The following is a 13,484-nucleotide window of genomic DNA, read 5'->3' on the forward strand; positions in this document are numbered from 1 at the left end:
GGGCAGACTCAGTTTAGTTTATTTTACCACCTCATGTAAAGTAAAAATTGAGTGTGGATTTTATTAAAAGTGCAGTGAGGGGCAACTATAGAGGAAGGATGGAAAAGGAGCAAGTAGTTCAGGCAAAAAATAAAGTTGAAAGATTTGGCTCGGTATGTGTATAAACTTAAAGGAATCCATCTGGTATTTAGATTTTGTTCTGTATTATTTGGCAAGAGTTATGCCATACAGTAAAACTGTGTACAAAGGCTTTGTTTTGGGGCATTTGCAAAAGGGGACAAAATTAAATTTAAGCTTTAACATAAACTTTGGCCTGATTCCATCCCTAAAATCAGCAGAGCTGCTCTGGATTTATGATGGAATAATTGGGAGCAGAATATGGCCTCTTGAATTTTGAGTAGTTGGCTTTTCAACCTTAATGTTGTGTTTTATTTTTTTTAATTGAGTTGTCTGTAACTACCTATGTCTGATAACATTTCCTTTCATTCCTTGTCATTCTATAATGTTGCCAGCTAGTATCTCAAGTCTGAAGGGGCGAGTATCCTTTCTTGCATCAGAGCCTATGCAAGAGGCAACGCTTCAGTTTGCACATTATTCCTGCATTCTGCAGCTAATCTAGGTGTGGTCACTCTGTGAATGGAAAGCACCTGGAGTGGTAGAAGAAAGCCAGTCTGCCCACTAGCACTGAAATTCATTTGATATGGACGCAACCTGTGAGCTACAAAAGGAGGAGGAACACACAGTAAAAAAGACAGTGAATATTTTGATGAAGGGACATCTTTGCAAAGATTCAATATACCGATCTGTATCCTGTAGTCATTTTAAAAAGCTGTATTTTAAACTATGGGTCTGTAATTCCACATCAGCATTCTGATGACTACATAAAACACTTGAGCTCTGCTCTTATAATTTGTTATTTTACCAGAGCCCCTCAGCAGAATTATAGCCACATAATTCACAGGTCACTATTATTTGCTTTTTATCCATACTGTATATATGTCATCATGGTTCAGAGAACCCCTTGACATAATAATTTGCCTCTAATATGACCTTCCCTGTTAATTTTCCTCACTGGAAGTTTGTTAGTGGCTTGTTGGTTTTGCTTCCTGAAATGCTGACTCCGGTTCTCTAAATGCACTGTATGTTTGTCTGCATGTATGAGGGCTATACATGCATTTATGGTGACCTACTGCACTTCAATAATTATTGTTTATGGAGAAGATGGTGAAAATCCCCAGGCTGTATAATTAATCTGACAGCTACTTCCACAATGTCTGTGATATGACAAAGAAAAGTGCTGTCAAAACAGCACTACTGTGAGGGATGCTAATAACACAGAGTTCAAATGAAAAGGACTTTGGATCTGTGTCTAATTGCTAAGGGAGGGATTTGGTGTGCTTCCCTGTCTTTATATTTAATTGGGATAGGGAGCCTCTGCTAATGGATATTAGTCTCAACAATGAAAGAACTAAAGGTAAACTATGGGGCTGTAATACACTAAAAGTATATGTGTGTCTGCTTGTGTGTCCATGCATGTTTTGGGGAAACTACGGAGTGTTAATTCTGAAAAGCATAGAATTTTTAAATTCCTCAGGGCACATAATGTAAAATTATGTGTTGTTCAGTCCTAGCTTGCTTGCAATACCCCCATATGTATAAATGATTTAGATTGGCTCTGGTGATAAAATAGTATTTATAACAACCATTCTCTGCTTACAGAGTAGCACTCTCCTTATACAAAAGTCATTACCTTCACACAGTATCTTGACTTTATGGTCTGTTTGCAGTAGAAATGGCACAGAGGCAGGATTTGGGAAGCTTGCACTGGGATGTTTACATTCCCAGTTGGATTGTAACAGTGGAAAATGATCAACTGGCAATTCCCCTCATCCCTGTAATTGAGCACAGAAGAAGCAGTCTACTCCAGCAGAGAGATTAGAGTAGCAGCCACAGAGATTCCCCTGCTACTTAGTGAATGAAGGGAATGGAAAGAAGAGATGATGCAGTTTCCCTTATCTCTATAAAAGAAACTCTTTGGTCCACAGCCTTGGTTTTCAGGTGTTGAGTCCAGAATCTAGGCTTGCATAAATTAAATTTGCTGCGTGCCCGGCTCTGCATTCTCTGCGCAGCCAAATCTGTCACTGACTCAAACCACCCCATTTCTCAGAAAACGGAAGATGAACATTTCAACTGTTTGTGGCTCATTCCTTTTCACTGTAATGGACATTGACACTTGCATTCATGTTATCTGTTAGAAGGCCCCATTTTACTGGGTGAATACAAGTTAACAGTGGACTTCTCAAATAGTATATGAGAACACTAGCAATGCAACAAAATGGTATGAAAAGGTGAAGCTTGGACTATGTGGACTAAAGAAAATACTAGAGGAGCATCAGAGCCCAACATAATTATTTATTCCACATAGGTATTTAGTAACTGGGTCTGAATTGGGCCTATGTTGAAATATAATGTATTGAGACATTGTATTGGTATGACAAGCTGTTCAAGTGTTGTCAATGTGCAAGAAAAGGTCAAACTTCTTATGTCTGCCAGAGGCAGTTACGATCCTCCCAGGTTAAGGTTATATTTTGTGCATGTCCCAGACAGGAGGGAAGACAAGATGCAGCTTTATAAACTGAACTGACTTGGAAACTGTCTGGGACTGGCACATACAGTTCATGATTCTGTAGCTAATTCCACTTGGCAAAGGGCCACTCTCAGACCCCAGTCCTATATCACCCTTCCCTCAGGGAAGGAGGAGAGGGAGTTGCTTTTCAGTGTACCATACTCAATTCTCCATCTTCTGTAGGGGATATTATATCCTGGGTCCACTTACAACTCCAGCTGTCAAGGAGCTGGACTCTGATCTGCCACTTACTGGAGTTGAAACAGCCTGAACCTTACCTCTTGATCTCTGCAACCAGATCCATGAGCTGGTGTGAGGAAGAAAAGATAGAAAGAAAGAAAACAAAACACCCTGCCATGGACAGTCTGGCAGTGAGAGGAAAAAATTCCTTCCCAGTCAGGAAGATGACTAACACAATGCCCAGCATAGACAAAAAAATCCCAGATCCTCCAGGTCGTATATACTGTTCTATAGTTGCACAGGGGCCAGAGGCTGAATTGAACTCCATCTACCAGGTCATGCTCTCCATTCTTAGCCCACACCTGCTCTCCTAATTCTGAGGATTTATGAGACCATTAAAAGAATCCAGAATCCATTTGAACTATCAGTTCAAAGGGAGAGCCCAGCTCTTCATATTGTGGAGGTTATATTGGGGTTTGATTCCTGAGTCCCTTTTATCATTGCCATCCATTCCTGATCTGGTGGCAGGTTGTTACATGATGCAATGCTGACTTGAACTCTGGAATGCTTGTATCAAGAGCAATAACTTCTCAGTTTTCCAAATGAGAGACAGAGATAGGTCTTCCTATTAGCCAAACTATAACCTCAGGGCCTTGTTACACAGTAAATTTAGGCAGCTTGTGGAGCTCTTAACCCTGGGCTTGCTGCACCTTTTAAGTGGCTTAAATCATTCATAATTTATCTTAGAGTTATGCCACTCTGGAGCAGGATTATCTCCAGTCCATTTAATTTTGTTCCTGTTTTATTACTGTGTGGCCACTTCCCTCAGTTGTTCCACCCAAGTTGAAGTCCTCCAGTATCCCAGAATGCTCTGAGCTCCATGGAGCCTGATGCTTTTCTCTCCAGAGTTCAGGTGGTGCTCACCACCCCATGCCTGATTGGCCAGGCTGCCAGCCAGCTGGATGCTGCCTGAGCTTCAAGGGCCACAATCCTTTTTTCCACAGAGTGCCCAGCAGCGTTGATGCCTCCCACCACTGCCCAAATCAACTCTGCTTCCCCTGACAGCAGTGCATGGGGCAGGTGCCACCCGAGCTCCAGAGACAACAGTATTATCCCCTTAGAGCTCAGAGTGAGTGAGCTCCAGGGCTGCTGCCCCAGAGCTCTCTGGTATTACTGAAACTAACACAGAAGCTCTGTGCTGAGAGTAGGGGCTGTCAGGGCATAAGCCTGGCAGCCCTGTTCTCAATGAGAAACAACAGTGTCAGTTTAAGTGAGAACAAAAAGCCCCAGGGAAGCTGTTTCCATGGGTCTTTCTGGTCTTGCTGAAACTGATACGCTGGTAGGCCCACTCTCTGCCCAGCAGGGGCAGCCATGGGCAACTGGTGCCACCTTGCGGGGGGGGGGCACATGCCCGCCCCAGAAACCATTCAGCAACTGGAGAGGCGTCCCCCAGGGCCAATCTTGCTGATGGGAGGGGCACCACCCCCGCTCCCCGGCTGACGCTCAAGGGCGCTCCCACCTGCCCCCCTGCCCGTCCCCTAAGAGGGGAGCATGGCCTGTCAGGGGGTGTACCAGCACTCTCATGGGGTGCACATGCACCCCTGTTCACCCCCTATGCGTTGCCACTGGGAGCAGCAAGTGGGTCCTACTCCTATTCCTACCCCTGCTCACCAAGCCTCTAGTGGCAAGTCACAGCTGTGCAGGTGAAGAACATTCAGAGCAGATTTTTCGTTTGACCTTGTGACTGCTCCACTTAGCCAAACAACACTAAGCTGATTAACATTTCTTCAGCTTATAGCATAAGGTCTAACAAGGTCCTTTGTTGCAAATGTTTTTGCAAGCAACAGGAATAAAACCTAGTACTAGCATACAAAATGTAAATAGACTTCAGATCATAGAACCTGCTTACTTATTCACTTTTATATCATGCTTCTGTACAACATTTAGAACATTTAATTGTTGCTAAATATAAGGAGAGGGCTTGCACTTTAGCATTTTAGACTTTACAAACAAAATGTTTTTTCCACAGCTGTTTGGCCAGCCATGGTAAGTTGCATATAGTTATATTGAGAATTTTGCTATGGCATCTGGGTTTTCCGTTTCCCACAGAAAAACAGAGAAAACCACGGGTTTCCCCTTATCAGAGAACACATGGATTTATTCTTTTAGCAGAGAAACCCACAGATTCCCTGCTTCTGCAGAGTTCTGTAGGCTGGTTGATCTCCAGTCTGCAAGAGCTGTGTGCAAACAAAGCGAGAAACCCCCAACTGGGGGCCCCCTCTGGCAGGGCTGGAGACAAGAGGCACAAGCAGGGTGAGGGGCACCCGCAGGGTTGGCGGGCCTTTGGGGTGAGTGAGGGGCACCAGCAGGCTTGTGGGGGCTTTAGGGGAAGTGAGGGGCACCATCAGGGTTGCGGTAGGCTTGGGGGGCAGTGAGGGGCACCAGCAGGGCGGGGGGGGGAGCTGGGGGCTTGTGAGGGGAACCAGCAGGGCTGTGGGGCTTTGGGGGCAGTGAGGGTCACCAGCAGGGCTGGGGGGGGTGGGGGGCTTTGGGGGTGAGTGAGAGGCACCAGTGGGGCTGGGGGACTTATTGGGGGGGTGAGGGGCACTAGCAGGGCTACAGCGGGCTTTTAATTTTAATAACAGATTTTGGGGGTTTTATCAGAAAGCCGGGATCCTTGCATGACAAGCAATGCTCCAATACAGCTGAATGTAATACCGTACATGACATGTATACATGTCTCAGTCAGACAATCTCATTTTGCAATTCCACCATCTAGTGGCAATTTTTTGGTAATGCTACTAACAGCAGCATTTGTAATACACACATTTTCCCTGGAACCTAGAATTGGGCATGGTCTGTAGGGTTTGAGTCCACATCTCAGACCCTAGAGATCCAACTTTCATAGCAACCAGCAAGTGCTGTTACTGGAGTTCTAATAAAATGAAGCAAAGCAAATCCAGCTGACATTCTTAAAGAGACTTGTATAGTTTACCTGGGAAACACAGGATATATTTGTTGTATTCCTTGGTCTGTTGCCATCTTACCCTTTAATTTCCCCTTCAGCACCTATTGGGAGAGCCAGGTTATGAGTGTATTACAAACCTCTCCATGCCATAAATCTGTCATGCGGTTGACTGTAGGTGTAGACAGAGTAATGAAGCTCCCCTCCATGAAGCAGAGTAGCATAGAGTTGATTAGAGTCACTCCCCCGTCCCCATTATTTTAAATTACTTCTTGATCTGTTTTTTGCTCGGGGAACAATTTCTTTGCCTCATATGAAGGACTAAAATTTGGTCTCCAGTGCAGTGGACTGTTTTCCACAATACTGACAACAGTTAGAAGAGATCCAGTGTGGTTAACCCTCTCATTCTGTGGACTATATTACCAGTTCTTACTGATTCTTTTTTGTCTTTTGTCTGTCATTCTGTATGTCCTTTATTTCTAAACGGTTTCTTTTTTTTTTTTTGGCTAAATAGTTTCTTTTAAAATGTGTTTTAATTCCTGGCCATGATTTTTGGAGTTTACTTATTTAATAAAATGAGATTGAGAAGAGATCACAGCAAAACAACTTTTCATTTTGAGGCCTGATCTAGTGAGCTGGTGCCTATACAGCAAAGTCTTCTTGCAGTATCTCTGTTCTCTTTTACCAGGACAACTGACAGTTCCAAAATTAAGGCTTATACTGCACACTCTGCTTTCTCTAGCTTCTCTCCCTTATTAAATTCTTCCATGATCTACTTCCATACACCATCGGAAATCTTTTCTTATCTAATTACATCTCTATATGGAGGCTACTTTGTATGTATTTAAAAAAGAGAGAGGTAGTATTTCATTGCTTGTTGATAGAATTTTGAAGCTATGGTTCATGAGCCTTTTATCTGTAATATCTATAAAAATTTAGTTTGTAAACAAAGTTATCATGAGTCATTTGATCTAGACTGTAGCTAGGTAGAGGTTTAAAAAGGGATTTGTATTCTGATACAATAAAATATAAATAACATCCTGTCTTGAAACAGCATGGCAGAAACTTTGTGGAATCTTTTGGAGCCACTATCTTGGACCTAAATCTCATGTACACCTCCTCTTTTTCATATGAGTTAAGCATGTCCAAATGAGGGTTCAAACAGAGATTCTGTAAATATATATGTCAGACTTGCTTACAGTTCATTGGATTGTCACTGGCAAGTATCATTTGGACTCACTTTTAACTAATAACTTACTGATGTGTAATTGCTTCTAAATTAATACACCCCTGAGCCAGAAGATCTAAGAATGTGTCAGGTAAAATAGGGAGTGTGTCCCTGTAGCATACATGTCCACCTTCCTAATAATTATCTTGTTATTCTTCCTACTTCTGGCCCTTGGTGCGTGTTAAGAGTTCTGATTCTGTTAGACTGCTTGAGAATCAGTGCATAACTTTAAAGCTGATGTGTAAAGGGTAGAATTTTTTTTGAGAGAGAGAGACCAAAATCCACCCCAGGAGAATGAATAGCCCACTGGTACTGGCTAGGTCACTCACCTGAGATGTAATGGCTTAAGTCAGCTCTATTGACTGAGGAGGTACAAAGTCTAGGGCTTTGAAGAGATCCAACATTCAGCTACTTCAAAAAGGAAGGGAGAGGAATTGTTGTGTAGGAATGCACATCAGCTGTTACTGTGGTATTCTTGTGTCTTCATGCTCTTGCAGTAATATGAGTGAGCTAAATACTGTAATTTTCACCCTGAATGAAATAGGTGTAAGGTGGCAATGGCTTTGCTGCATGCACATGATTTATAGAAACATGCAGAAATAACAGTTACACTGTAACAGTTTATGCTGTTATAGCTGTTCCATCAGACTACAATCTGATGTTGGATAAGACTGTGAGTGTGTGTTAAACTAGCACTAAAACTCCTCTCACTATTAATTATTCTGGAGAGCAAATGGGAAAGTGTTACATGCATGGGGATTAAACAGTAATTCAGATAAGAGGGAGCTTTGATTATGTATGTGTGGAATAAATAGTTTTGTACAGAACATGTTTACACAATACCATAGAAGGAACTGAGACTGTAGAATTCAAATAGGCTGGAGGCAGGTATCGATAATCGGAGCCAGTTCAAGGCTTGTTTTGAGAAAAGTCCCTCTTGCTGAACTGTTCTGCCTGCTTGCCATTCCATAGGAGAGCTGATATGTATTGTTCAGTCAAGCTGTGTTCAGAACTACAGACACAAGTTTCCTGGGAATTGAGCTCTATTTATAATGGCTTAATAATAATAAATAATCAGTTATAAGAGCTGTGTTTGTAGGTATACTTGCAAGTCATTTGTGGGACAAAGCAGCCCAAGATAGACTAAACCAATTAATTGCACCTAAAGTTGTGATGGGGCCACACGTTCAATCAATGAATGGCATGATAAAATGAGGAGTAAACTACAAAGTTATTCCACAGAAAAAGTTAAATTAATTTGCGGCTTGTTCCTATCATGCCATTAATTGAATGTGTGGCCAGGTGCTCTTTTGAGGCTGGGGGCTTGGTGGATCACACATCGGATCCTATCACACCTTTACCTGAACATCATCCAGCAGCCTAAGTTCTGTAAAACAGCAAACTGTAGGCCTCCAATTATACAGCATCCCACATATCCCCAACAGTAATCTTTTACCTTCCCTCCTGCCAGCAATACAGATGTGCACACAGTGGCATCACTGCTCAAGCTGTATCTAAGAGAACTCCCAGAACCAGTTATTCCCTATGCAAAACATGAGGATTTTCTTTCCTGTGCCAAGCTGCTCAGCAAGGAGGAGGAAACGGTGAGTGGGCTGCCTGGTCTGTAATTAATGAAAAGGTTGGGGTTTTGTAATAAGAGAAGAGAGCCGGAGTTAGTCCTCTCTATTCCCCAGCCTCTAAATTAGTAAGACTTAATAATGGCTTGGACCTTTCCTAAGAGATTACCTGTCTCCTGAGCCATTTATCTATTGCTGCCAGAAGGCTGGGAAAGCTCCATCTTCCTTGATTTAAAAGATTTGTGGACAATTTTTATCCTGTGTTAATACTGGCTCAGCTGCCTGATTGTTAGAGCATCCAACTAATTTTTTCAGCCTATTATGTTGGATTCTCCTGCTGCGCAAGTTACAAGTAATGTTAGTATTCATCTAAATAGCTGTTTATCTTCTCACTTCCTTTTTCTAGCACCAAGCCAACAACTATTTATGGTATCATGATCTTGTTTCCATCCTGAATTACACTGAAATCAAACAACCTGGAACAATGCCAAAGGCTCAGCTGAACCAAAATGCACTGGTAGTAGGACCTTATCTAGGGTCTATTTCCTATGGGCACAGAGGCCAAATTCATGATGTTATGGTTCTTCTCAATCCACTGAGGGCACAGACAGAAATAATCATTTGCTTGTCTGATGCTGGTATAGACTACAGCCATCTGGAATTTTTCAGTGATTTTTTTTTTTTTTTAATATGAATATGCCAATTTGCCAAAATGGAAACTTTTCACCTTTCCAAGACAGATTTTTATTTTTTTTTTTTTGTCTGAGAGAAAAACCTCTGATAGCCAATAATCCAGTGGTTACAGCTCTCACTGGGGATGTGGAAGACCCAGGTTTAAGTTCTTTATTAGACTTTAGAAGAGCCTGAGCTTGAATGTTGACCATCTGTTTCAGATGACATAGAATGAGTGAGCATCCCTCTCTCTCTCTTTTGAAGTAAAAAGCCCGGGGAGATGGATCTTAGTTTTGTCCAATATGAAACTAATTACTAGAACATTTTTGAAACCCTGAAAATTTTCATTGGGCAACAAAGTGGTTTTCTTAGCCAGCTCTGGTATATTCCTTGTTAGGCAGCCCAAAGATTGCTTTGCCCGCCCAAAACAGCTTCTGTAGGCAAGTAAGCATAATTTATCTGGTGCTGATATGAGTAGTTGTCCTACTTCATTTTTTTAGCGTATTCTATTTTATTAATACTACAGACCAGACTCAACTATGTTCTTGATATTGTAATGATTAAGATTGATTTTGTTGAATGCTAAATACTGAGAGCCTTTTGAGTTCTTTCTTTTTATTTACACAGGGGCTGAAGGAATTAGTGAAGCAAGTACAGAGTCTTCCACCTGTTAATTTCAATTTGCTGAAGTACATCTGTAGGTAAGTGCATTTGCAGGAATGTCCTCAACATGTTTATTTCTCTGACATGCCAGATATACTTGTGTCTCTGTGTGAATGCATCAAAGGAAAAAGTTTGATAAAGAAAGTCACAGTGTTGGTAAATTTACATTAATGCAATTACAGTTTTGCTTACTAAACTATTACTAACTTATTCTGAAGTTGCACAACTATAAGTGGAATTAATTAGCAGCCCAGAGCTAACAACAAAGGCAAAGAGATGTCATTGGGTAAAGTAGTGTCAACTCTTAGCTGCATATTAAAGGAAAATCAAGGCTGTATTTACAGCTCTTAATTACCTGCTACATTTGGAAAATTCCTGGAGCTATCACTACTCAGTGCTTCTTCTCCATGTTCTCTTATTGTTTCACTGGCTCTTAAAACCTTTGAACTGCAACTGTTCATCTCCTCTGTGTCAAAAGTTAATCTTTCATCTAGTGGATTTTCTGATGTTAATTGAATTCAACCAAACATTATCATATTAATCTTTCCAAATAGGACAGAATTAATACTAGCTCACTGTACTTTGCTTAGCCTTAAATGAGAAAAATATCAGTCAAATAAGCATAAAAATTGAAATGCATCATGATATTTAAACTTCTCTCTTTTCCTTACTTAATGAGAAAAAGAGAATATAATATATTATAATATAGTATAAAGACTTCTGGCACAGGATACTATTAGAACAATATTTTATCATAAATGTCTTTCTCACCCCAAACAATTAATTTTAATGGTAAAGCTGTTTGTTTTTTGGTTACTATCAATTTCTAATGGCATACAGTTAATTGATATACACTTGTGAATGGGAACCTTGAGATAAAATATAGCTTTACATCAAATATAGTTTTGATGGAGTTTATTACATGTATCCACTTTTTTTGGTTAAGAGCTTGTTTTGTTAGGAGCTATCAAGAATGTAGTTATTACTTACGCTTTAAAACTTAGCATATAATATCAGAAAATTTAAAAACTATATAGGGAGGACACATGCAAAATAATTCCCATTGTTGATGAGTCCCATGACAGGTACCAATTAACTGGAGAACTGGAAGCCTATTAGAGCATGTTTTTCAGTATCTCTCCCCCTACCGCTCCCCCAATCTTGCATTCTCTCTATAAACTACAACCCCCCAGAATGCCATGGTTTAGAAATGCAAAGTTACAGGACAGTGATGCTCCTAGTTAAAGGATCAACATACCCTCTTGCACTAAGGTATTGAAGATCCTTCCATTTCTTTGCTTCAGATGTCTCATCCAAGATCCTTTCTTCTCTTCCCTAAAAGTCTTTCAAGAGATGAAGGACAGGATCTTATCTGTGTAAGCTCCAAGGAGTTGTGTGTCACAGCCCTGGTCTACAATGCCTGCATGCTGGGCCTGAAGGCACTTCCTTGAAGCACGCCTTGCTCATTCACTCCCACTATATGCACCAAATCCCAGAAATGAGGCATTTTAGCTACTTTAGAGCAGCTTTGTGCATGTACCAGACAGAAAGCCTAAGAGTAGAAGCTTTCTAAGGCAACTACATTGCCTTATTTTCACGAATTGGGTCCCATGGATGGAGTATGGATGACTGGGTGGAGCATACATGGCACGGTTCCCAGGCACAACAAAGACTCAGTGTAGAAATTCTCACCATAAGCCATGCGTGATGGAACATAGTAACTTTCTACAGATAAGACCCTCACCTTCACCTTCATAACACACACAGCATTACATGTGTACTGGCAGGAAGCTCCAGTGCAGAAAAATTTCTGGACTCACTACAGAACATTTTTCATACCAAGTTCTTAGTTGCCCAGGAAATTCCTTGCAAAAATGCTGGTGTAAGGCACTGATTCACTTTTCTTTACCTCAAGGCTGCCTTTTTTCTACTTCTAACAGATTCCTGGATGAAGTCCAATCGTATTCTGGTGTAAACAAAATGAGTGTGCAAAATCTAGCAACTGTCTTTGGTCCCAACATCCTGCGCCCAAAAGTAGAAGATCCTCTGACCATCATGGAGGGTAAGTTAAAGGAAAGGGGATCAACGCTCCAAGTGGGAAAGAAAGAACTTTTGCTTGTTAATGTATAGACAGAGATTTACTTTCACTAAGTGCAATGCAAAATTTGCTTCTGTACAGGAGAGTGAAATTTCCACTGTGGTGCTTCAGACACTTCATCAAAGGCAGCTTAATGTAATGCATGGCTTTACTCTGAAAAGTGACTCTAAAAATGGCACCTTCTTCCTCACAGATCTGCTCCTACTGGAACTGGAGTTGAATCTGCAGATTTTAGTGACCAAAATATACTTACTGCTTTATGTTCCTGTAAAATTGAGAGAGACACAAGGGAGTTGCTGGATTTTTCTCCTTTTTATGCAACTACAACACTATGTTCCAATTGCCTGTACCTTTTGAATTCATCCACAGCAGTGAGGTGTCACAGACAGAAAGTTGTAACATGACAATGCCATTTTATACTGTTGCCTTCACAGCAGAGTATAAACAACTAGAACACCTGTCATCTTATTAATATTTAAATTACAGTAGCACCCAAAGATGCCAGTCTTAGTTAACTTATGTCTGAATCAAAATATCAGTACTACAACTCTTTATTGAAGCTGGGGGAAGGGAAGGATTAAAATAATTGAAAATCCAGCTCATACATTTTAGCCAGTTCTCATGTATTTTAATCTCTTGATATTTGGTTAGGTCAGTCTTTGCATAGGATCACAGGACTCTGGGAAAGTAGGGCTGGAAGGGACCTCATGAGTAGTACAGCACTCAAGGCACAATCGATTCAACTAAACTATCCCAGTCAAGTGTCTGTCCAATCTGTCCTGTCCTTCACAACTTATGCTGCACTTCAGACAGGGAACAACTAGCCTTGAACAAAACAATCTGTTTTATTTGTGATAAATATCCATGCATAAATCCAAGTGTTTTGACCAGTGGTGTCTAGAGTTGTCTGGGGAAAAAAAACTCTCTCTACTTCCACAACAAACTGTAAGACCTGGTCTCATAGATCTTTTATATACACAGCTTCCAAAGAAGGCAGTAGTACTTGAATATTTGAAAGGATGCAGGATTCAGACAATAGCTGTTTGCTGTGAATGAAACAAAAATGTCATCACAAGCAAAACTGGAATATTAAGAATATTTATCCTAGGTTTAAATTTCTTCTTCTTCTCCTCATTGTTCTTTTTGGCTCCTTGTCAAAATCTACCCTCCTCTGTTTCTGTTCTGGGGAAATTGCATGCTCTTCACTTAGAAATCAGCTGTAAAATACAAAGGTCCTACAACAAATGTTCCCCAAAAGGCAAGAATATTATGAGGAAAGAAAAGATGGTTTTGTTTTAAGGAGTTTTCCTTTGGCTTGGTTTTGTTCTTGTTAAAAAAATTTCCTCCATAGCTTAAACATGAATATGTTTCCCAAAACCAGTGGCACCTTGGCTGTGTAGATATATTAGCCTTGCCATCCTCAGCAGCAGTGCCCCCATGCTTGCTGTGCTTCTTCAGATAAACTGAACTAAACT

General features: G+C 40.9%; 1 protein-coding gene across 7 annotated transcripts in view; it reads left to right on the top strand.

Moving 5' to 3' along the window:
• ARHGAP24 (Rho GTPase activating protein 24) overlaps nucleotides 1-13,484 on the top strand; it is a 520,920-nt gene that overhangs the window by 479,539 nt on the left and 27,897 nt on the right. For all 7 annotated transcript variants that reach the window (XR_009459915.1, XM_006265457.4, XM_014600612.3 and 4 more), the window contains 3 exons: nucleotides 8,471-8,603; nucleotides 9,876-9,949; nucleotides 11,852-11,973. Coding sequence is in view for 6 of the 7 variants with exons in the window: in XM_006265457.4 (XP_006265519.1) it covers nucleotides 8,471-8,603; nucleotides 9,876-9,949; nucleotides 11,852-11,973 (329 nt within the window). In the remaining variant the exon portion in view is untranslated. The remainder of the gene's footprint in view (nucleotides 1-8,470; nucleotides 8,604-9,875; nucleotides 9,950-11,851; nucleotides 11,974-13,484) is intronic.

The sequence above is a fragment of the Alligator mississippiensis genome, chromosome 2 (genome assembly GCF_030867095.1).
Source record: "Alligator mississippiensis isolate rAllMis1 chromosome 2, rAllMis1, whole genome shotgun sequence".
In the NCBI taxonomy this organism is placed as follows: domain Eukaryota; kingdom Metazoa; phylum Chordata; order Crocodylia; family Alligatoridae; genus Alligator; species Alligator mississippiensis.